This window comes from Ailuropoda melanoleuca, chromosome 3, assembly GCF_002007445.2.
Source record: "Ailuropoda melanoleuca isolate Jingjing chromosome 3, ASM200744v2, whole genome shotgun sequence".
In the NCBI taxonomy this organism is placed as follows: domain Eukaryota; kingdom Metazoa; phylum Chordata; class Mammalia; order Carnivora; family Ursidae; genus Ailuropoda; species Ailuropoda melanoleuca.
The window spans coordinates 121030754-121055423 of NC_048220.1; the positions used below are offsets into that span (position 1 = coordinate 121030754).

The following is a 24670-nucleotide window of genomic DNA, read 5'->3' on the forward strand; positions in this document are numbered from 1 at the left end:
CCTGTATTCTTTTTTTTTTTTTTTAAGATCTTATTTATTTATGTGACAGAGAGACAGCCAGCGAGACAGGGAACACAGCAGGGGAGTGGGAGAGGAAGAAGCAGGCTCCCAGCGGAGGAGCCCAATGTGGGGCTCGATCCCATAACGCCAGGATCCGAAGGCAGACACTTAAGGACTGTGCTACCCAGGCGCCCCACAGCCTCCCCTGTATTCTAATTCAATGTGTATTTATCTTTCTCTTTTACAAGATTTTATAAACTACAGGATTTGTAAAAACATGAGGGTTTACTTCCCCATGGCTTCTAACCCATCACCTTGTTGACAGCAGGTCCTTAGAAATGTTGGTTGCATAAAAGGAGACTCTTGGTTTCATAACCCTGCTTATATTTCCTGCAGTTTTACGTAAGGTTGATGGCAAATTGCATCAATCAGTTGAATATGCTCATTTAGTTACAACTTTGTCTCATGACCAACACTGAGCCCTGNACTTTGTCTCATGACCGACACTGAGCCCTGAACCCCAGCCAACTGTCTCCGGTTATAGGGGACCCCTGAGGGTGTGTGGATGGCTCAAAGCAAGTTTTTTTTTCCTATTAGAAAAAAAGAAAACATCTTCCTCTTCTAAAACAGTAGTCCAAAAAACAAAACAAACCAAAACAGTACAGTGGAGTCTCACCTTGTTTAAAGTTTAGATTCTAAAGTCCCTGCTCAAGTGATAATCATAGAGTCTGTATTATTCACAAAGATCTCTCAGATCACACATGAAATACAGCATGCCTTGTTTTGTGTGCACAGACCTGCCTAGTGATGGATACATATAAATATATCTGCAGAAACATCTCCTCTTTAATGTTTGCTGCTGGACGTGGGGTCAATGATTGGGAGAGAAGATGGGGTATTATTTAAAATGTTAATTTCTCTCTCTCATTCTCTCTCTCTCCCCTTCTTTTCAAAGTGTGAATAGTTGAACTCTGTCCAGTTAAACATGGATGTGTGACCCGCCATAGTGTCCTTGCTCTGAATGGAAGATCACATTGAAAAATGGAGTGAAAAATAAGAAACAATGCATTATCATACTGCTCTGCCTTTGCATACAGGCCAGACCTCCTGGATTTACATGAACTTGGCAAGGAGATGTCTATAGCATTCTGCTTGAATCAAGCATTTTATGTTAAAGTCATGTTCCATGTCAGAGCCTGATGTAGTTTTGGAATGTAGGTGAGGTTTGGTGGGGTGAGATCTGGAGCCGACAACCAAGAAAGAATTCTTGAGACGTCTTTGGTGCAAAATGGTTTTGTTAAAGTGTGGGGACAGGACCCGCGGGCAGAACGAGCTGCTGCCCTGGGGGTTGTGAGGGGTGGCTGATTATATACTTGGGAGTTGGGGTAAGGAAAAAGGAGGTTTTCTCATATGCTAAAGAGGACATACAAGATACTGGAGGCCTTTGCCTTTGTCAAGTTAAGGTGGTTTTTCCCTCCAGTAAGGCCTTGATATGAAGGCAGTTCGGAGCCTCCTGGACGAATGTCACACAAATCCCACCCGGGAGTGGGGGATCGGGGGGTTGCAGGGATTGTGATTGTCCTTAGCTAGCCTTCTGCCCACTCCTCAAGCCCATTTTGATTTTCATCATCAGCAAGACATTGTTCACCCAAGGAATCCAGTCATCTGAGTAAATTGAAATTCTTCTTATTTATTTCATTTTAGTCCAGGCCCAACAATTCCAAATGCTTTGCAAATAAGTGTCAAAGGGTTTGTTGCCAAAATATTTCCCAGCATATTTCTGACTTTTCTTTTTTTTAAAGAAAAGACACCACTGGTTCCCAGGGGGCATTTTTGTCCCCAGGCTTCTTCAGTATCTTACATTCAAGGGTGACTAACTCTATCCTCCTACCATCCCTGACACGTGGAAGGGATTTGGTGGGTCCACCCTTGTCCTGCTGCCCCATGCCTTCACCTGTGGGTGCGTCTGGCCTGTGGAACCCACATTCACTAGTAGGGAATTCCTTCTTTGTGTCAGAATGCTTCTAACCAAGCGTATATCTGCTCAGCTGAACCCACCACCTTACTATCTTTAGCAGTTGGCTCGACCCTGCAGTGGGTGGCCGGAATGAGGCATGATGGGAAAAGTTGTCCTGGTTCAAATCCTGGCCCCTCTTCTTAACTGCTGAGTGGTTTTAGTATTTCTGAACCCTTGTTTCCTCACAAGATTGTGAATCTTTACACAATGTTAGTTTTTGTTCTGTTTTGTTTTTAAAGAATTTACCTATTTGACAGAAGAAGGAAGTACAAGCAGGGGGAGCAGCAGATGGAGAGAGAGAAGCAGGTTCCCCACTGAGCAGGGAGGCCACTGTGGGGCTTGATCCCAGGACCCAGGGATCATGACCTGAGCCAAAGCCAGATGCTTAACTGACTGAGGCCCCCAGGCGCCCCCACAATGTTAATTAATATCCTGCCAAATGCCCAGAGCGAGAGATCGTTTAAAAGGATCCAACACCAAATGTCTATATTTAGTTCATTTCCTCTGTTCCCACCGGGCTTATAAAACCCGTCAAAGTTTTATTTGTGGTAACTCCAAGAGAACTTGCCCCACGTCCAAGGATGGGTAACTTGTGGAGCACAACCTCTTTTAACTTTTCCGTTTTTTTAATACCCCAAAGTATGCACACAAATGCTCAGGTTACAGATGATCGGATTGGAAACCATTAAGGACTAACGGAAGAGTCTTAAAAATGAAGTTTAGGCTTGGGCTCCTGTGAGCAAACCTTTCATGCAAGTGGAAAATCTGCTGTGTTTCGTGGTAGCATCTGTTTGAACGCTTTCTCCTTCATGAGTAATTACCCATGAGTGGTTTTCTCGGGTCAGCTGGGCTCCCTTTGAAGTTTCCGTCCCTGGTGAACTTTCGCATCTCCTCAGTCCCTTAGCTTGGAAGGGATGTGGCCAGAGCATGAGCCAAGGACACAGGAATGTCAGCTTTGGGGGCAACACGGGCGACTTAGAGCAAAACAATTCATGTTTCCAAATTGCCATTTTTTTCCATTCAAGCGTGAGCAACACACCTCTCCAAGATCTCAAAGGCAGATTACAGAAGGAAACACTTGAGGGGATTTTTTCCCGGGCTCTGTCCTCTGCTTGAAAGCCCTTCCCCTAGATACCAAATCGCCTTGGTTTGGTTCCTCACTTTGGTACACTCTGGGGTCATGTAGCCCCTCCCCTGTGACGTGTTTATCATTATCTGACTATATCATTGATTCATTTATTGCTTATTTTCTGCCTTTCTAACCAACACATAAGCTTCCCGAGGGCAGCAGGAACATTATCTTTCCTATTCGTTGCTGTAGCACCAGTACTTAAAATAGTTCCTGGAATATGCTGAAGAAATACTGGTGGGACAAATATTCTATTCTAGCCTCCCCGCTGTACCTCCGAGGACTCTGTGCTACTGAGAGGTGAAGTGATTAGCCCAAGTCACACAGCTGGGTAGCAGTAGGCTAGACTAGGGGCAAAACCCCACCAACCTACCGATCAACTAGCCAGCCAGCCAAAACATGGTCATATTTTTTGTCCAGATTCCCCTAAAACCTGAGCCCCAGAGAAAGTTTGTTCACAGAGTTTATTTGGAAGAGGATTCTGGAGAGTGAGGGTGAGGGAATGGTGGAGTAGAGCAGACCAGCTGATACAGGAAGCATTGCAGAGTTGGCCTTTGCTCTAAGTGACTGACCTCCATCTCACCAGGACCTTCTGAGGAGAAGCCTAAGGAAGTTTCTATTCGAGGGGATCACCAAGGGGGATTAATCCATTGGCTCCAGTCTCCACTGGCCAAGGGTAGTCCCATGGGTGTTAACCTCACTTGTGTGAGTGCTGAACCCATCCTGAGCTTGGGTTCCTGCAGGCAGGGCACTGTCCAGACGCATCAACCGAAGGCGGCCAGAACTGGCTTAGAATTGGCCCCAGCAGCAGCTGTTCGAGAAGTGGGTGGAGCGCCGAGCGGACCTGCTAAGTCAAACAAGGGCTGTCACAGTCGGTTCGTGACTTCCAGGCCTGAGCCTTTTCTCTCTAGTATAGCCGCTTCATGCTTCTCCATCCCCACTGGAAGAGTTAAAGCATTTTGCAAAGTGCTCAATGATTAACCTTACAGTGGACTGAGCTCTTGTAACTCAGAGCTAAAATATGAATTCTGCAGCATTCAAGAAAACTCAGGGCAATCACAAATGGCTCCAGATCCAGGCCCACTAATTACCTGACCTTGCAGTCATTTCTAATCCTTAAGAAAAGGAATAAGCGTCAGGTTTTATGTGTCGTGCCAGGAAATGAGAAGTTTCAGGAATCTGATCTGAACTAGGGTAGCAATAGTTATTATGCATTATGTTCAAATCGAGAAACTTGCTTTTGGGAAACTGGTGGGCTGATTAAGGTGAATTCTTTTATGTGAACCATGACTGCATTAGACATACTGGCTCATGGTAGCAGGTTTCAGCGGGATCACAGATTGCAGATTCAGTGCGTTCAACCTCCGGCAAACATGCTATTCCAGTTCTCTGCACTTATTTGTTTAATGATGGGGAAGAATAGGATTTCAGCATTGCTTTACTGCAATTTTTTTGTCTACAGCATAGCTAATGCTCAGTAATGCAAAGCATTGGATACATCTTTATGTCCGAAATGGGTGTGAATCCGAGACCCCAAAATTAAATTAGATTGATCGCTCTTGTGTTGAGCCTCATTGCCACAGGATGGTGAAAATTTAGTCTCGGTTTAGAATGTTCTCCCATTGCTTCCCCAAGGTGGCTTCTAAGTTGAGGGGACTCAAGTGCAAGGGTTTGGGGCAGAGAGTTCCTGGGTTTTGGTGTCATCTGTTTGTGCTGGCATTTACTGAGATGTCCACTGTCCCACCACACTTGATGCTCCGGCTGAAGCGGTCACCATTGAGTTCTCTCTTATTCTCATCTGTAAGGCCCCTGTGGAACCAAAGCCTTCTCGGCTCCCTCCCTGCCCTTCTGCTCTTCCCTCCCCACACCAAAGTGAGTGGAACTCTGGGAGCTGCAAACTATCTGTGCCTTTTGCTTTCTTTGTCTCTAAGATAGAGATAAAATAGAGTTGACCAATTATTCATGGGTTTGTATTTGCAAATTCACTCAGTAAAATTTCTGTGTAACACCCAGAGCAATACAGATAGCTCATTTTCAGTCATGTGCAAACAAGCATGGCGTGTAGAGGGGCAATCGGAGTCACCCAAGGCCTCATTCCCGGTTGAGGTAGGTCAAGGTGACCTCTGACTTCCTGTTTGGTTCTCATATTGTAAACAAGTGGTGTATTTAGTGCCAAATCATTTGCATGTTTGTCTTTTTTATGTGTGTGTGACTTCCGTGTTTAAAACGGTCCCAAAGGTAGCCCTGAGGTGCTGTGTGGGGTTCAAAGGGGCTAGAACATTGTGATGTGCCTTGCGGAGAAAATACGTTACGTTTGTTCGGGCATGAGCTCAATGCTATGAAGCAACGATACGTATTAAGTATCTCTAAATGGAAACACACATAGAAGCACTGTGTTGATCAGTTGATGAAAAGGTTCATAGTAACTTAGCGCCGTATTTCCCCTCAGAACAGTAGTTTCCCCTACTCACTAATCAGTGCTTGGGGTGACTTTTGAGAACACAACTACCACTAATCATAGGAATCTACCGCAGTGCCCCCCTCCAAGTGTTGCTGCGAGGGTTGGGTGAGTCCATCTAGGTCAAGCACTTAGAACAGAACCTGACACAGTGTCAGCCCATCTGTCTAGACCCACCGCAAGCCATTTCTTCCTCGACGTCTTATTGCCTCCCTGGAGTCTGCCCAGGAAATGAGCCATTGGCCTTCTATTTTGGGATCTCCCCAAGCCATTTGGGGGTGGTTCTGCTCTCCATCTCCCATCCTTCCAGACCAGCTAGGCCCTAAAAGTAGGATCAGAACCCCACTGCCTCAGGGATTCACCAGTACACGTGCACCAGTCGCGAATGCCTTACTCTTAAATCACATTTTCTACTGAATCTTCCCTCTGTGCCTTTGGAACCTAAGGGCTTTTGAAACTCTGAAGCAAGAAGACACATTCTTGTTTCTCTGCTTTCTGCTTTCATGTCCTTCCCCTAAAGCAACAAGTTATCCTGGCTCAGCTTGAATATGAAGGAAGGGCCCAGAGGGACAAGGACATAAGGAAATACCACAGGACCACAGGTAGCGGTGGGGGGATGGAATCAATGGCCAACACTTTAGATATATTATCTCACCATCTTTTAGGAGAAAACTTGCCTTGTAAATCTGAAGAAATGTCCAGCTACTCGTGTTTTCTCCTTTGACCAGAGTATACATGTCTTCTTGATTGATGTTCCTTTACTCACAGCCTCCAAGGGGACAGGTCATGTCTGTCTTAATCATTACTATGTCCCCAGTGCCTAGCACAGTTCTTGGACAGTGGTGCTCCATCAATTTGTATTGATAACTGGGTCCAAGGACACGGACACACACACACACACACACACACACACTAGCCAGTACTTATTTGTTAACTCTCCAGGATTGGTGTGCATATGTTGGGGGAAGGAGGAACCATATACCTAATTGCATACTTTCCTTGCTATTTTCTTAGCATATGGAATAGAGTCAGAATCACCGTCTCATGAACTCCATAGGAATTTGGGGGATTTTTAGTCCGATCTCTTATTGAAGTGAAGTCGCTGACAGCACACCATTAGCTCTCTTGACTCGAGCTCTTTTGCCATCAGAATGTGGATTGTTAAGCCACACACCTGAAGCAGAGGGGAAATTACAGGTACATCGTAGACTCAAAGATTGACATAGAACGACTCTTTAGATTCCTTGGTCTTGAAACTGCCCCCCGTTACCCATTTTACCTATTATAGTTACAGGCTAAAGAAAAATAACCCTATTTCTGTATGCTTGGACTTCTTCCAGGATGAGCTTTGTTCAAGTTGTATCATAAGCTATGAAATATAACATCTGTCTGTCAAGCCATCATTCTTCTGAGGTTGGCTATGGTCTGAGTGTGACAACATGGCTTGGTTCTACGGAGGAGTCAGCTCAATCACTCATGGGCTCTTCTTTGTAAAGTCTGTAAAAGCTCCTTGGCTGACATTAGGAAATGTCCTGCTGATGTTCCTGCTTATGGTTTGGGTTTGACTAATAACCTGGTGATTAATCCCAGAGGCCCCAGTGAGACTTGATGTTGGCAGAGAGATAAACACAGTCTGGATGTAGATGTGGGAGTCCATACTGGCCCTTGTTGCAGCTGAGATGACTTGGCTTTGTCTTGGAGACAAAATCCTTAGCTTAAGCAGAGGCAGCAGAGAGGAAAGCGTTCAGTGAATCCCTACAGCCCTCTGCTGGCCTTTATCACATCCAGAGCTTTAATATGGTAGCTGTGGAATAAATACCCCAATGGCCCACTATTCCTTCAGGGCATATTTTGTTGTAACGTTTAGCTACATCCTGCAATAGCTTAGGGACAAATGAAATAGTATTGCCTGTTTTGCTTTCTTCCCCCTCGCTAAGAGAAGAGAGGATTGGAAATTCTCTAAATTACTTGAAGCGGGTGTCAAAATTTTGCTCAACTAATTAATGAGGGAACTGACAGGGAAGACATAAAGAACAGCTCCCCCAAGTTCTTGCAGGGTGTGTGTGTGTGTGTGTGTGTGTGTGTGTGTGTATGTGTGTGATTAGCCAAACAAAAAGTGTTAGGTTAGATATAAATCTGATTAACTTTCTACAGGGCAGTAGAACTATAACTCCTCTGTAATATTTTTGGGGTAATTCCTCTGTTAGGCCACAAAAACATAATCAGATCACAGAATCCTAGTAATGTCTGCAAATTAACCTCAATTTTACACAACTGCACATCATTGTACGTTGTCAGTTTTGCGTCATTGGTCAAATATCCTCTGACAACAAAGTCCCGTTCCCTGAGAATGTCAGATGGGGTGGAGCAGGTGTGATTAGAAACTGCTCTCTTGGGCACCTGGGTGGCTCAGTCAGTCAAGTGTCTGCCTCCGACTCAGGTCACGATCCCAGCGTCCTGGTATCAAGCCCCATGTCGTCTTTCTGTTATCCTACGTCTCCCTCTCTTTCTGCCGGCAGTTCCCCCTGCTTGTGCTCTCTCTCTGACAAATAAATAAATAAAATCTTTTAAAAAAGAAAAGAAACTGCTCTCCTAACTAGCTCCGCAGAGTGGTGTTTGGGCTAGCAGCACTGGTGTCACAGGGGAGCTTGGAAAGAATGCGGAATCTCAGGCAAGGCCCTGGATCTTTAAACTCAGAACCTGTGCTATAGATGCAGTGTTTGTCCCGGGGGAGCAGGAGAAGGACAGGGAGAAGCAGGTTCCCCACTGAGCAGGGAGCCTGACGTGGGGCTCGATCCCAGGACCCTGAGATCATGACCTGAGTCAAAGGCAGACGCCTAACCGACTGAGCCACCCAGGCACCCCTCTATCATCAATTATTACAGTTTTTTTTTAAAGTAGCTGTTACTCACCTGCTTCTCCCGCTTGGACCTGCCTTCTGGGGAGGAAGGGAAGGGGTGCTGCGTCTCATTTACATCTGTATCTGCAGAAGCTAGGAGAGTCCTTCACACATATTTAGTGCTCAGCAGTATTTACTGACGTTCACTAAGCCAGCAGACATAAAAGTAGACTAGGAAACCTTCCAATTGTAGGACTCGATCATTCTAGTCGATATTGAATACGAATTCATCATTAGATTTATACCCATATATTTATATTCATAAAATAAAGCCACCATTCTATTGCATAGTAGAGGATTTACTTCACACAGAAATTTTTTTTAAACGGGCAGGGGTCTTTTGCACTACATTTCCTTTGCTCAGTGGAATCTAACTGTGAAAGAGGCATAAATGACAGGAGAATTAAATGACCATATGACAACCATTGATCTGGTAACAAATAGTTTCGATGGCAATAAATAGTTTCCAAAAAAGGAATATGTAAGTTTTTCATAGAATTAGTTAAGGTCAGGGGTTCTCAGCTGGGGGCCATTTTGCCCCCATGGGACATCAGGCCATGTCCAGAGACATTTCTGGTTGTCAGGCTGGTGGAGAAGTTGTTACTGGCATTTGGTGGGGAGAGGCCAGAAATGCTGTCAAATATGCTATAATGCACGGAACAGCTCCCTTCACAACAAAGAATTCTTTCGCCCGTAATGTCAGTAATGCCCAGATTGGGAAATCCTGATTTAGATAGACCCTCAAACAGTGCTGGAAATTTAGTACATCTTTATCGGTGGATTGCTTGGCTCAGCACATGACCTCTGACACCCTGGGCATCTCCACGAGTTAAAGAGAGTGAAGCATGAGAGACTATGGACTCTGAGAAACAAACTGAGGGCTTCAGAGGGGAGGGGGGTGGGGGACTGGGATAGGCTGATGATGGGTGGTGGGGAGGGCACGTATTGCATGGTGCACTGGGTGTTATACGCAACTAATGAATCATTGAACTTTACATCAAAAGCCAGGGATGTCCTGGTGAGTAACATAATATAATAAAAAAAAATTAAAAAAAAAAAAGAGTCGTTGTCTGATAGTGATCCTGAGGCACCGCCAGGCCCAGAACTGCTCTCTGAATCACAACGGAGTGCGGCTGGCTCAGGGGCCTCTCCTTCTCCTCAAAGCCTAGAACCCGCCATCCAAGACGGGTCCCCAGATGTGTCATTTATCTGTTTATACATATGCCCATCACCCATACCTAGACCACATATTCCTGTTGGCAGAAGACGTGGTTTTAGCTTCATTGCACCCATTTGCCACAGTCTCCCAGAATTCCGTCTTCTAATGCTTTGGCACACAGGGCATGAATGGCACACAATGATGCTTTATTTTTGAAATTCATTGGTTAACAGTTAAACAATTGGTCATCTGTAAATATTCTCTGTAGTGAACTGCAACCAACCAGAATGCAACGTGACTAGAATCGCCCATTCTTCCACCATTTGGGATAAATCAGGAGTCATGGCATTTGACATTCAGATTCGTGTTCTTGGGGTCAGGGTTGATGTTGGGTGTTTAGGGTTAGAGTTAGAGAATTTCTTAAGTTCCATTTTCTTCCTTGATTCTCTGGTTTGTGAGGATATTGTCTTTATCTGGGAAATAAAATGGAGACTTCATTCACATAAGAAAAACAAAACCAAAGCTTTCCCGTGCAGGCAGATGTGTGTGTTTGGTAAGGCATGATGGGAGGTTCACATGTAGAGGTATCTGAGAGGGTGCTCAGCCTACATAAGTCTGTGACGTAGGCAGGCGGTGTGTTTGGCCTCCATCTTCTTACTGCCCTGGGCACCCTCCCACCCCCAGGTGCGCCCCCACCCTGCGTTTTCAGAGCCACTTGGCGCCCACACCATCTGAAGTGCACTCACTGCTCTCTTGCCCGGGTCAGGGGCACTTGTATTTTAAAATACAAAAAGAATGAATCACTACTAACGGGATTTCCAATATTAGACCATTAGGGCAGGATCGATTTGGGGGAGTCCTTCCATCACACTGTCTTTAGCAAAAGCAGATAAAACGAGCAACAGAAAGACTTCAGGTCAGCATCTTGTGAGATGACAACAAGATGTTTAAAAATTCATTCCCAACTTCTGTTATTGGTTCTGTGGCTATCGACTGGGAACAAGTTCCTTTAGCTTCTAATAGAGGAAACAAGACAGAGTCCAAGGCTGTTTGATCTTTGCAAACTTGTGTCATGCCAGGAAGCTTCTTAACAGATAAATGCCAAGACAAAGACATTCAGTGCAGTCAGAGGTTGGTTTTCTGCGGGGCGCTTTAGTTCCGACACAGTTCAGAGAGTGCAGTTTAGAAAGGCCGCGGGACTTCTGACGGTGGCAAGCTTTGTGTCTGGCACTAGCCCATTTTCCAGCCGTGACCCTGCTCGTGGGTCGCTCTACCATCATTACCCCACGTTATGAGTGAGGAAGGCCAAGGGCGCAGCGAGCACACGCCGGAACCCAGCCTGAACCCACGTTTCGTGGTTGCAGATGTCTTGGCCTCCTGCTGTGTTAGCTGTCCATCATCACCCGTGCCTCTGCTGTCCTCAGGGAGCTTTCCCACGGCGGGGCGGTGGGGGGGGAGGTGCCTGGACACGTGAAAGGAGGAGATGGTTTGCTCACCACGCTAATGCAGCTCTTTCTTGCTTTCTAGGTTTGGGAGGTGCCCTGGGTTACCTTTTGGGTGCCATCGACTGGGCTCATCTGGAGATAGGAAGAGTGCTGGGCACAGAATTCCAGGTCATGTTCTTCTTCTCCGCCTTGGTGCTCGCTTTGTGTTTTATTATTCATCTCTGCAGTATCCCTGAAGCCCCACTTAGAGATGTTTCAAAGGACATATCCCCACAGCAAGCCCCCCAGGACTTTCCATTGTCGTCAGACAAAATGTACCAGTATGGGTCTATTGAGAAAGCTAAAAACCATTCTGTAAACCCAGAGCTGGCATTGCAGGGAGAAAAAAACAAAAATCCTGCTGAGCAGGTAAGATGCAAATTCTTTTTTCTTTACTCAGGAAAAATACCTTTCCTCTTACCCTTCTCATTTTTTTATTATTCTTTATTTTGTTTGCTTATTTGAGGCGAAAAGTTTGATGTGAAGTCTAATTGAACCCTCCAATTACCTATCCCTCTTCTCCCTTTGAATTAAAAGTTTAAAATGTGTGCATTTTCCTCTGGTCTTCCTCTTGCTCCTTTCAGAGCATCAAAGTAGGGAAGATGAAGCCAGTTCCAAAATGTTAGACCATAAGTGAAGCCTGGAACCATCTTTAGGCTGCAAGAAATATCTTTACTTCTTAGATTGGGTTTATAAAATTGTTCCTCCAAATGACATCATCCCTGGGTTGGTAACTGGGTTGGGCATGTTGAGTTTGTATTTCATGAGTTGATTAAATATTTCTCTTAGGCCATTTTCAGTGAACTGGTCAGTGAATTAATTAGTTTAAAAGTTTAAAGAAAACTCTACTAAATTACAGAGAAATGGGACTAGGTTAAGGGGAAATTGTCAGAGAGAAGAGACTAGAACTATGCTGACCAATGCATTGGCTACTTGTCCCATAGGGCTATTTAAGTTTAAATTAATTAAAATGAAACGAATTAAAAAGTCAGTTCCTTAGTTGCATTAGCCACATTTCAAATGCTTAATAGCCCCTTCGGGCTAGGAGTTACAGTCCAGGACAGTGCAGATGTAGGACACTTCCATCGCTGTAGAAAGTTCTGCTGGACCACGCTGATGCGTAGCTGCATCCTCCCTCAAGCTGAGTTTAATGGCAATACCTCAGCGATATAAATACAAAGGATCCCCTCACTGGCAAAGGGGTTGTGGAAGACCTGGGTTTAAATCTTGATTCCTCTAGCTGGCTGACCTGTATTATTCATTCAACAACTATCAGGCACTCGCTGTAAAGAGCCTAAACATTAAGAGCATATGGGGCGCCTGGGTGGCCCAGTCAGTTAAGCGTCCAACTCTTGGTTGGGGCTCAGGTCATGACCTCAGGTTGGTGAAGTTGAGCCCCGCGTTGGCGTCGGGCTCTGCCCTGAGCATGGAGCCTGCTTAAGATTCTCTCTCTCCCTCTCCCCCTCCTCCCATGCTTGCAGGCACTCTCTCTTTAAAAAAAATAAAATAAAATAAAAAATAAAAAATAAATGAAGAGCATAGGTGTTCAAACCTGCCTCCACCACCTCTGGAATGTATGACCTTGGGCATTGACATTTCTGTAAATTGAGAAAGTAATTCTATCTACCTACAAGGGTTTTGTGCAGATTCCATGACATAACCCATGCACGGTTACTTAGAGTGGTTCCTACCACATAGTAAGGTGTTAGGTACAAGTGCCTATTATGAGCCTGGCAGAACGCTGAGCACCTCACACACCAACAGGGAACAGACTTAATCTGTGCTCTAACAGAACTTTCATACAAGCTCGGTGAATCTCTATGAGTTCAACTTCTCTTGGTGGGTTGGTCTATCTATTTTCCGTGATTATTGGGATGTTCGACTAAAATAAAGCATGAGAAGGTGCTTTTTAAGCTTTATATAAGTATATAAGTGTATTATGGTCATTATCCAGTCAACGAACTACCTTGGGTACCAAGTATGTACAAAGCATTACTAGGTATTCAGGGATCATGAAATTGACTAATCCCTGCTCCCTGTGCTCAGGAACTTACAGCCCTAACAGGGGGCGTAATAAGCCACTTTACCAATACTTACATGCCAAGGTAGAATATGCACTTTCCAAAACGAAGGAGGTGGTGCAGTTTGAAAACTGGGATTATTATTTTTTTTAATGGCCAGAGGAGGCCTGAGATATTTCAGGATTCAAACTGGACCCCATAAAATTCATCTGCAATTCCTCCATGCCATCATTGCTTACTTCAACATTCAGTAGTCTCCTTTTGAGTGTCCTCTTATGAAGCTCTCTTCCCCGCTCAGCTCTTTGCCTTTTTTATGTATAAATCCACCACCACCCAGTCTCCAGCTGACAAAGGTGGGCAACGCATGCAGCAGAGCAACTCGCAAAGGCTCAGAACCATTGAAAGGGCTTCACCGAGGGAACTGATGAGTCACAGAATAAGATGCCAGCTGAATTTTCATTCAAAGTGAAAAGACCCAAAGGGCTTTGATATTTACATTCCCAGCTTTTACAGAGATACTAGGCACAGTTTGAAAGCTCATATTTATTTTTGGATGAAAGGAAAAATTAGGTTAACAATGAAAATTGGATGAAAATTATGCATAAGGCAGAAGCATAAATTAATATTTGGAATGAGGCTGAATACTTGCTGACCACATTTACTTTTTAGAATTTGCATTTTTGGAAAGAAAAGAAGGGAAGTAAAAATAAATCACTTAGTCTGAGGCATGAGACTCAGGCTGTTGCTATTGTTGTTAAAAGATTTTATTTGTTTTTTTCAAGTAATCTTTACACCCAACGAGAGGCTTAAACCTACAACCCTGAGATCAAGAGTTGTATCCTTTACCAACTGTGCAAGCCAGGAGGCCCTGTTGTTTTTTGTTCTATACCCTTAGCTTCTTCTGATGGTTGAATAAAAAGTAACAATCTTTCATTGAGTTTCTTTCTCAGTCAACATTTATTTTGATAGTTACCATATTTTACATGCAAAAAAGTTATTTTTCCTAATTCCAAAGGAATGTCTCTACTTTTTTAAATACTGACTAGGTACAGTTGTCCCCAGTTATCCGAAGTTTCATTTTCCACATTTCAGTTACCTGTGGTCAACCGCAATCTGGAAGCAGATGATCCTTCTGATTTATCATCAGAAGGTCAATAGTAGTCTAATGCTATGTCATCCACCTCACTTCATCTCATTACGTAGGCATTTTATCATCTCATGTCCTCACAAGAATAAAAAGAATAGGTACAACACAATGATGTATTTTGGGAGAGAGAGACCACATCCACACGACTTCTATTATAGTATATTGTTATAATTGTATTTTATTATTAGTTATTGTTGTTAATCTCTTACTGGGTCTAATTTATAAATTAAACCTTATCATTAGTATGTGTGTCTAAGCAAAAACGTAGTCTCTATAGGGTTCGGTAACATGTGCAGTTTCAGGCATCCACTGGGGGTCTTGGAATGTATCCCCCACAGATAAGAGTGGCGATGACTGTATAAGAAGATCATTTTAGTCATGGCCAGTAGGTTAAATTCTACTAAAAAATTGACAAATTAAAAAATCAATTTACGTAACAAATCTACAGTAAGTAAATATATTTTTCTACAATAAACATTGAAGTAAACAGCATTGTTATATAAAGTTAAGAGTTATAAGACAATATGTTGTTATAGTTAAAATAGAAATTTCCAGGAGACCACCTTATAAATAAACTAGCCAGGACTCGATTTCATTATGTTGAGATTCAGAATAAATAAAGATCTGACAAGAAAGACCTATCACCCCACCATGACTGATGTTTATAGTCTCAGTGTCTTAGTATTCCTAAGGTTTCTTTCTTCTCTTACATGACAAGATGCTGAAAGCTCTTTTATGCTTTGTATTTCAAAACATTTGGGTCAATAGTTCAAAATTTCTCATTTTCTCAAGGCTTCTGATACAAAAAAAAAAAAAGTGTAGCCTTTGGTTTCACCATAATTTAAGTCTAAATTAAAGAGTGTGGGTATGTGTAGTCATTGTGTGTGTGTGTGTGTGTGTGTGTGTGTGTGTGTGTGTATTCTATATTGTTTTCACCTCTGACTCCACATAGGGCTCATTTACATGTGCTGGCTCATGGCAGGATCCAGAGAAATAAACTGGGAAGAGGTACCTGACCAAGAGCAGGGAGCTGATTGGCTCTCTGTATTAGTTTTCTGTTGCTACCTAGCAAATTACCTTGAGCAGCTTAAAACCATATTTATTATCTCACAGTCCTGTAGGTCAGAACTCTGGGTGGGCTTGACTGGGTTCTCTGCTTAGGGTCTCACAAGGCTGAAATCAAGTTGTTGATGGAGGTGCATTCTCATCCAGAGGCTCAACTGGGGAAGAATCAGCTTCTGAGATCATTCAAGTAGAATCCAGTTCCTTGTGGTTGTAGGACTGAGGTGCTTGTTTTCTTGCTGACTGATGGCCAAGAGTCACTCATTTCCTAGAGTCTACTCTAAGGTCCCTTCCATGTGACCCCTTCCACCTTCAAAGCTAGTAACCCTCATGCTTTGAAACTCTCTGACTTCCTCTTCTGCTCCCACCTGGAGAAAATTCTCTGCTTTTTAAATGGCTCATGTGATTTGGTTAGAGTCACCCAGATAATCTCCCCTTTGATTAACTCAAAGTCAAGAAATTAGTAACCTTAATTATACCTGCAAAATCCCTCTGCCATGTAACATAACATAATTATGGGGTAACATCAGGGGACAGAGATCATGGGACCATCTTAGAATTGAGCCTACCACACTTTCAGATTCAAGAAATCTAAGAATTGTAATCATCTAAGGGCTAACTTAAATCTGTGAGCTCTGTCCTTGTGTAGTGGTTCTGCGGGATGCTAGGTATCTCTTACATCTTGGTCCAAAGCAAGCCCCATTTCCAGTTCCTTTACTCTTGGGTCTCCAAAACCTTATTCAGGGCCTGAAACTGCTAAATATCCACACATCCTTAACAGAACACCTCCTGTAAGATCCCTCTGTGAAAACCTTGGTGCCATGCCCAGAAAGTGTGACTCTCTGGGGTAATTGACTGACAGATATGTAACATGGCTGTGTGGTCTGGCTCACATAGCTGGCTGCATGTCTGCATGAAGGTCACACCTGTTTCATGTTTTATTCCAGACCAGGAAGGCAATGACCATGAAGTCACTGCTGAGGGCGCTGGTGAATATGCCTCCCCACTACCGCTGCCTTTGCATCAGCCACCTCATTGGATGGACCGCCTTCCTGTCTAACATGCTCTTCTTCACAGATTTCATGGGCCAGGTAATAAACATGCCTGTGCACATACTCAGTGACTTGCGCATCAGTCGTTCATCCAGCACCTGTTGAGTTTCTTCTGGGCTCACCCCTAGGATGGGCACAGTAAGAGTGTAAGAGTACCTTCAAGGAGCTATCTTACAACAGCTTGGAACGGGACACAAGTTACTACATGCTAGACATTTCTATGGAACCAGTACTAGATCAAGTACAGCAGACAGGGAAGAATCAGTGTGAGCTGCAGCAGTCATAGCAGGCTTCATAAAGGAGGTACGGTATGATCCAGGCCTTGAAAGGTGAATAGGAATTGGACAGAAGAGGGAGAAAACATTCCAAGCAGGAATAGGAATGGCATGTGTGGAGATGAGTCAGAAGCCTGTTGGCTGTATCAGAAGAAGGGTGGCAGGGTTTGACTAAGTCAGGGTAGGGGCCAGATGTTAGGCGGAAGGAAGGGTGTTAATGATCCAGGGAAATACTGTTTAGACTTGATGGCATTAGGACTTCCTGAAGGTCCTTTAGTAGAAGTGTAAAAGGATGAAAGGAGTGATGTGGTCGTAGGAGAAAGAGCTCTGTGTCCTGGGAAGGGGCCCCTGGGCAGGGACATGTGGCTCCCGAGGGATGGAGAAGCAGAGCACCTGAAAGGGGGTCCCTACCACACTGCATTTTATCTCAACGGTCCCAAATCTCTCTTCCAGATTGTGTACCACGGGGATCCCTACGGTGCACACAACTCCACAGAGTTTCTCATCTACGAAAGAGGGGTCGAGGTTGGATGTTGGGGCTTGTGCATCAATTCCGTGTTTTCCTCACTTTATTCTTGTAAGTCTCTTCCACCCGAAGGTATTTTCTAGAGGGCTCTGGTCTAGCAGAATTTTTGGATTTTATATTTCTATATTTATTTTTTGCTCTTTAAAATACCAGATCTTTGGGTTGCCTGGCTGGCATTGTCAGTTAAGCCTCTAACTCTTGGCTTTGGCTCAGGTCATGATCTCAGGGTCCTGAGATCAAGCCCCGCATCAGGCTCCTCCCTCAGTGTGGAGTCTGCTTGGGATTTTCTCTCCCTCTCCCTCTGCCCCTCCTACTCATGCTCTGTCTGTCTTTCTCTTAAGTAATCTATAAAATAAAATAAAATAAAATAAAATAAAATAAAATAAAATAAAATAAAATACCAGATTCTTGATAAATATGTGGAGATCAGGAAAAACTATTCCCTTAGAAAGGACCACAGGAAGTATCCTTTTCCATACTGAATTTTATGTTATTTCCCTCATTGATTACTTTTTCCTTGGAATCCATGGGTTCTTGATCAAAGTTCCCTGGAGAATAAAAGGAAATCTCGTAAACAAGATGGTGAAGGGCTGGATGCACAAGGGCTGGAGTCCCAGCACTGAGTACTGATTAGTAACAGGTCTGTGTTCTGCTGGAGTAAGACCACTGGCTTCACAGACATGCTTATGAGATCTGTAGATGACAGAACATAGAAGGATGGTTAATATGCTCGGTGACACAGTTAACATGCAAAATAACTTTAGCTCAGGTGGGAAGGGAAGTATGTCACAGGAGCACTATTTCAGGATTGAGAATGACAACTTTCTTAAGTACCAGCTTTCCATGGACTGGAGTCCATTAACCCCCACTTAGCTCTAAGTTTCAGTTGTAAAGACACTACAAAGAGATTTCTGTGATTGGTTTTATCTATCTATCTATCTATCTATCTATCTATCTATCATCTATCTATCTATCTATTGTGTTTTTTAAAGATTTTATTTTATTTATTTGAGAGAGAGAGAGAAAGAGAGACAGAGAGCATAGGGGGAGGAGCAGAGGGAGAGGGATAAGCAGACTCCAAGCTGAGTGCAGAGCCCAAGGCAGGGCTCGATCCCACGACCCCAAGATGATGACCTGAGCTGAAATCAAGAGTCAGTTGCTCAACAGATTGAGCCACCCAAGCACCCCTGTGACTGGTTTTAAACAATCCCAAACTAATGTACTGTAGCCCTAGCCTCATTTGGTGCCTGCCAATGTCTATGGAAATCTCCAAGATCTGTATACAGTGAATTAAGTGAAATAATCTAGCCTATAAAATGTATGCAGTTCCCCCATTTGGAACAGAAATTGATTTCTAAGAATAATAGGAGCTCCTCCTGGATTGTGGGGAAACAGCTGGCCCCCAAATCAGAGCTCTAAGCTTTGGGCAGGCCCCGGGGACAACAGGGTTATGGCCCAGGTGGGAGAGGGGGAAGTGATGGAGGATAATCCCTATTACTATACTCAGGGGTACGCATTCTGGCATTGAAGTGTGCTTTTTGGGGAGGGAAGAGAGTGAATGTATATAATGACCCCTCATCTGACCTCCAACCAGCCATAGCGCAGCAGGAAACCTGCTTCAAGATCAAAAAATCTCTTCAAAATATAGCACAATTGGAAGAAGGGGACCTAATACAAACATGTAAGGAATTCAGGGGCCCAGTAATCATAAAACCATAAAATTTATTATTCTAAAATTTATGATAATCAAATAGTGTCTTAAAGCTTATACTTCTCCTTTTCCCCCCTAGAGTGCATGCACTAAGAAAATGGCGGGAGGAAGATTTCAAGTACTTAAAATAGAATCAGAGAGTGGTAAACTAAAAGGGTCTAATTATTCATCAATCTTTTGTGTTTTCAAGAGGTGGGGGGACTACCACCTTCATTCTTGTAAGAGGAGCCCATTTTCCCACAAGTAATATGCATTTTAGTTTTGTGTCAATTAAAAACATTTTTTTCTCAAATAATCCCTACTAGGGACATTCCATTAGTCTACTCTTAGTTCTTATATGACTTTCATGGCATTTGAAGATTAAAATGCATGTTATTTTTAGGACCTTTTGAGTTAAAAGCCCTGTATACGATAAACTATTATTTGAGTAGTTTTCCAAAGTTATATTAATGTATAAATCTATGGGATTCCTTTATCTTGAATTAGAACTAAAATTTTATTTATAAAATACCAACCAGCCCTTAAGGATCTTCAGGGGCTCTCTGGGACCCTAAGATAAAGTCAAAGTCCTCAGCCTGGCATTCCATGATTTTCAGTTTGGTCCCCTTCACACTTTGACCTCTTTAACCCCCTTTCAGACTGACTACCCCTGATGACTCACTACCCAGACTTTCTCAGCTCTGTGTATTTCCTACTGCTTTTGGTTTCTCCTTCTTCAGGTGCTCTCTCTAACTCCACATCCAGACAACTGCTAATCATGCTTTTAGACTCGGCTCCAATGTGACCTTCTCTGTTAAATCTTCCAAGTTCTTTCCCGCTGCACTCCAACCCACCCTGAGCAAAATCAGTCATTTCCTTCAATTCCAGAGTGCACCCTCTGTCTTGGACTCATCTCATAACATCAGATGCAGACCTAGAATTTCTATCTGGATGGAGTTTGGCAGGGCAATCTGGCTGCTGGGGTGGAGGGTGAGGTATGGTATTTTCAAGTTCCTTTTGCATAGCAAGCATACTTAGATCTGTGAAAATAGCAATATTAAGTACTGAAATGTAGCCAATTTTTCATACCCTACACTACTATTCATAGTTGGTGCTTAAATCCATCATTTACCTCCAATGCTAAGGAGAGGCACAGTGTGAGGACATTAGACCCTGTGGAGGGCGAGTCAGCTTTACCCTTACACTTACTGATTTCTCTTCACGGATAAAGGATTCTTTGCTTGGCTTTCAGTCTTTGTTCTGAAGTTACTTATTTTTCCAAATAGCTCTTTATACTTCTTTGCCTTCTTCTTGGCTGGCCTACATATTGGATGAGAGCATTTCCCCAGTGAAAACTGATGGTGTCTTTTAGGTCCTGAGACACCTAGATTACATTTTTCATATAAATATAATCATTAAGAAAAAAGAAACTGACCTAGCTCTATACTGCTTTTTCTCTCAACCGTGACAACAGCCCCCAAGGATGGTATGAATTTACCAGAGGAATCAACGTTGCCCACTTGTCATTTTCAGAGCTCTGATTTCCATGGGAGGATCTGAGACAGTGTTTAGTTTCATAATTGATTCAAATGTAATACAGATTAGGTTTCTTGTCTCTGTGATGTCAGTGCAACAGTTACTTGGATAGATAGGGAGAATTTCATTCTTGAATAGACACATTTCAGGTCTTTATCATTCATCCCCTGGGTTCATGTGTTCCAGTAGAATGGCCAGGGGAAAGACAGGGAACACAGGGATGAAAAACAGCTATTTGAAAGAGAAAGACTGTAGACTTTTAGGGAATTTTCCTACCACGGTGGAAAACAGTAAAACATTTTAAAAGCAGAATTTTCAGTTCTTAAGAATGAACTCTGCTACAGCTCTCATGAGCAGGCCCAGTTTACCTGCTGGGGAGACCAAGTTCAGAGATAACCGGCTTCAGCGGGAGCCTGTATTTGCTGAAATAACAATAGTCACCATGAACCCAGGTCTTCTGTGGGCTTGGCCCTGAGCTGAGTATGTCAGGAGCATTGGATCTCGTTTGATCCCGACAACAACCACAGAGAAGGGTTTCATTAGTCCCATTTATTGGTTTGTTTGTTTGTTTTAGGTTTTTTTAGATGAGGAAGCTGAGGTTTTGAGAAGTGAAGGAAATGGACTGACAGGGAGGGAGCCCGCAACGGGGAGGTGCAGTGAGGGTCCCCGGGAAGTGTTAGCAAGTCAGGGTACCTGTCTTTAGGTAAAGAACATTCTTCAGCTTTCCTTCTCAGGTATGCAGATGACATTCAAATGGAGGTGGAGGGACCAGATGACCTGGATCATTCTTAAAATCTGGTAGTTTCCGTTTCCTCCAACCTGACTTTGGGCCATGGGGCCAAGATAGGCCTGGATTGTCCTGTTAGGCCAGACTCTGAATCAGAAGGACCCAGTCTTCTTCCACGTCTTGCACCCCCACAGTCCATCATAGCCAAGGTGGCTTTTCTGCCCCCCTTTGCACCCTGTTGCTCTTCAGTTGCCTGCCTGAGTGCCTGGTCCTTCCTTGTGGAGGAAGACAATAGACCTAGGAAGGCAATTTCCAGCCCTCTGCATGCGCAGGATTTAAAACCGATTCCAAAAGCCAGCTGTTTTTAAGCACAGATAAGGAGGTTCTTTTGTTCCCGATTCGGTATCAAAGGAAAGCTCCTTAAAAAAGTGAATCTTCAAACGAAAAGATTGTCTGAAATTACCAAATGCTGTGAGAGGCTGCCAGCTGTAATTTCTTTCTTTTTTCCCACAGACTTGCAGAAACCTTTGGTAACCTACATCGGATTAAAGGGTCTTTACTTCATGGGGTATTTGCTATTTGGCCTGGGGACAGGATTTATTGGGCTTTTCCCGAACGTTTACTCCACCTTGGCTCTGTGTACCTTGTTCGGTGTGATGTCCAGCACTCTGTACACTGTGCCCTTTAACCTCATTGCCAAGTACCACCGCGAGGAGCAGGAAGAGAAGGTGCGTCACTGAACCTCGCTGGAAGGCGGGCGGGGGTGGTAGGAAAGTGTAGGGCAGAGCTGGAGAATAAGGGCCCGGAAACAGCAGCTCTGAAATGCCCAGCCAGACGTAATGATGGTCTGACCAAAGCATGAGCACCTTCCCAGCCCACACCCTCCTCCTTACTCAGGAGCCCTGGGCACCTGGAGAGCAGTAGAGCAGGTCCCGTTATGGCCCGTTATCTGATTAGGAAAAGGGGGCTCAGTAATGCTGAGGAACCAGCCCACCGTGTGTCACACAGAGACAAAGAAAGGGGAACCTGGGGATTCTGACAACTGCCCCAATGTCCCATGCACCTGCAGCATTTCTGGGTCCCCCACCCCTGTGGCTGCAAAGGTGGAATTTCTGGCAATTATTGGTTAAAGGTAGGAGATTCCTAGCCCGAATTTCCCTTGGAGTGCAGGTTTTAGTAAGTCAGACGCTGTGTGCAGGGAGGAAAGCCGAGGTTGCTGGTGATCACCCCACCAGCTGCCTCCAGGGAGGCCTGCCCCATCTCTGCCTTGGAGCTCAGGCTGGAGGACAAGATACCAAGCTGGCCCCCAAGAAGAGTAGGTTGGGTATTTCTGCTCTAAGATGACCACCTCTTCTTTTCAAAAGATGTCCATTGTTCTCCATGACAATAGGCGTCACATTTCCTTACCTGGCTTAGTGATACAAGAGCTAAAGAGAGAACTTCCAACTACCCGGATGCGTGGCACCAGAGAAACACGGAGCACGTCTATGTGGTTGCAGCGCTGGCCGTCTTCTCTATCACTTGACCTGCCAAAGGCTGCAGGGTGAAGTGGCACTAGGAGTTAGAACTTTCTAAAGGAGAGTTTGTGGCTGTCCTCACTTCCCGGCAAACAGTGTCACGAATGTTTTGATGCATGCAAGGGTTTTGCTGTTAGAGACAGTTATCATGAAGAACTGTCTCTCCTAGGAGAAAGGCCATACGAGGACAAACACACACATGTTTGGACTCAGAGAAACCTGGGTTCAAATTCTGCTGCCCCTACTTGGCAGGTGTGCGACACGGGGGGTGTTATTCATTTATTTATTAAATATCAGTTCCTTTTTAGTTAAGGTGGTATGTTCACATGGTTCAATAATGCCAGTGATATCCACGTGCACACCGGAAGTGGCTCCTACCTACACGTTTCCTGTCTCCCTCTGGGGCCTACATGTGAGCACACTTGCTAGGTTCTTGTTTATCTTTCCAGTATTTTAAAATCAACATCAAGCAAGTATGAATCTGTTTTCCTATTTTCCCTCTCATATTCAAAGTATAATGTGCATTTTCTGCACAATGCTTTTTTTTTTTTTTTTTTTTTACTTAATGGTGTAGGAATTATCATTCAGACTCCAATGCCTGAGCTTCCTAATCAAGCAAATGGGAATAATATGCCCACCTTATGGAGTGGCTGGAGAATGAAATTAAACAAGGTAGTGCAGGTGGGGTGTCTAGCATCGTGCCTACCTAGCACCTGGCAAAGACTCAAAAAATGGTAGTTAGTATTATTGTTGTTCTGTGGGGATGATAACAAGTGCATCCAGGGAGGAGGGGAAGATGAGGTGATGCGACACAAGCCAAAGAATCTTGCATAAGGCCCAGCACATAAAAGACACCCGATGAATGGCAACATCATCAAGCAGTTCAGACCAACCGCGCTCTGAAAGGTTGAATTGGGTTTTTTATGTTGCTTCTCCTGTGTGGATTTGTGCTTCAGCACCCTTCTTAAACATATTTGAACTTCTAACATAAGGGAAGGAAAGGAATGGCATATTTATTGAGTTTCCATTACATTGTTCTTATTGACTTCTTAGGAAGAGATGATTTTGCATATCTTAATGATCTAGCCTTCGTGGGCATTAACAGGGGGAGTTTAAAACTCCGTGGTGGGTAGGAAGAAGAGCCTCCTGCAGCTTCTTGGTGACCTTAAATCGGGGGTTGGCAAACTATGTCTCATGGGCCACCTGTGGCCTGCCCCCTGTTTTTGTACAGCCTGTGAGCTAAGAATTCTCTTAAAAATTTTAAATGATTTGTTAAAAGAAAATCCATAGAAGGATAGCATTTGTGACAAGTGAGAATGATATGAAATTCACATGCCAAGGTCCATTAAGTGATATTGGAACACCAACTCGATTATCCACAGTCGCTGCTTTTCCACTACAAAGGCAGAGCTACGCAGTTGCAGCCGAGACCAGGGGACCCACAGGCTGAAAGGATTTCCTCCCTGGCTCTTCACAGAAAAGGTGTGCCGACTTCTGCCCTAAAGGACCGTTCACGTAGATTAAGCGTGTTCCTGTGTTTCCCTTGCAGAGACATCAGGCCCCAGGAGGGGGCGGGGATGGCGACGGGAGAGGGCAGGGCCTGGACTGCGCTGTCCTCACCTGCATGGTACAGCTGGCTCAGATCCTGGTTGGAGGTGGCCTGGGCTTTCTGGTCAACAAGGCTGGGAGCGTCATCGTGGTGATCACAGCCTCTGCCGTGGCGCTGGTCGGCTGCTGTTTTGTGGCTCTCTTTGTTAGATATGTGGATTAGGTCAATAAACACTGTCCCTACCTGCAGACACAGGGACGTCCATGGCAGGAGATCAGTCTCTTTTTTTGGCTCCGCCGTGTTGGGGTCTGCCCCCTGGATGCCCTGTGTTATGGCTTCAGTCGCACTGGGCTGCCCACACTTCACTTTCTGCCAGCTCTCTGCACAGCAGTTTCCAGATTTCGGGCATCATTTATTTTAGG

At 44.2% G+C, this 24670-nt stretch overlaps 1 protein-coding gene across 1 annotated transcript in view; it reads left to right on the forward strand.

Annotated features, from left to right (window-relative positions):
• The window catches only part of SLC45A2 (solute carrier family 45 member 2), a 32488-nt gene extending 8018 nt beyond the window's left edge, over window positions 1-24470 (forward strand). Inside the window, exons 3-7 of the mRNA XM_002919436.4 lie at window positions 11190-11515; window positions 16324-16467; window positions 17157-17280; window positions 21696-21910; window positions 24249-24470. Coding sequence (XP_002919482.4) covers window positions 11190-11515; window positions 16324-16467; window positions 17157-17280; window positions 21696-21910; window positions 24249-24470 — 1031 coding nt within the window. The remainder of the gene's footprint in view (window positions 1-11189; window positions 11516-16323; window positions 16468-17156; window positions 17281-21695; window positions 21911-24248) is intronic.
• Window positions 24471-24670: the final 200 nt, after the last annotated feature.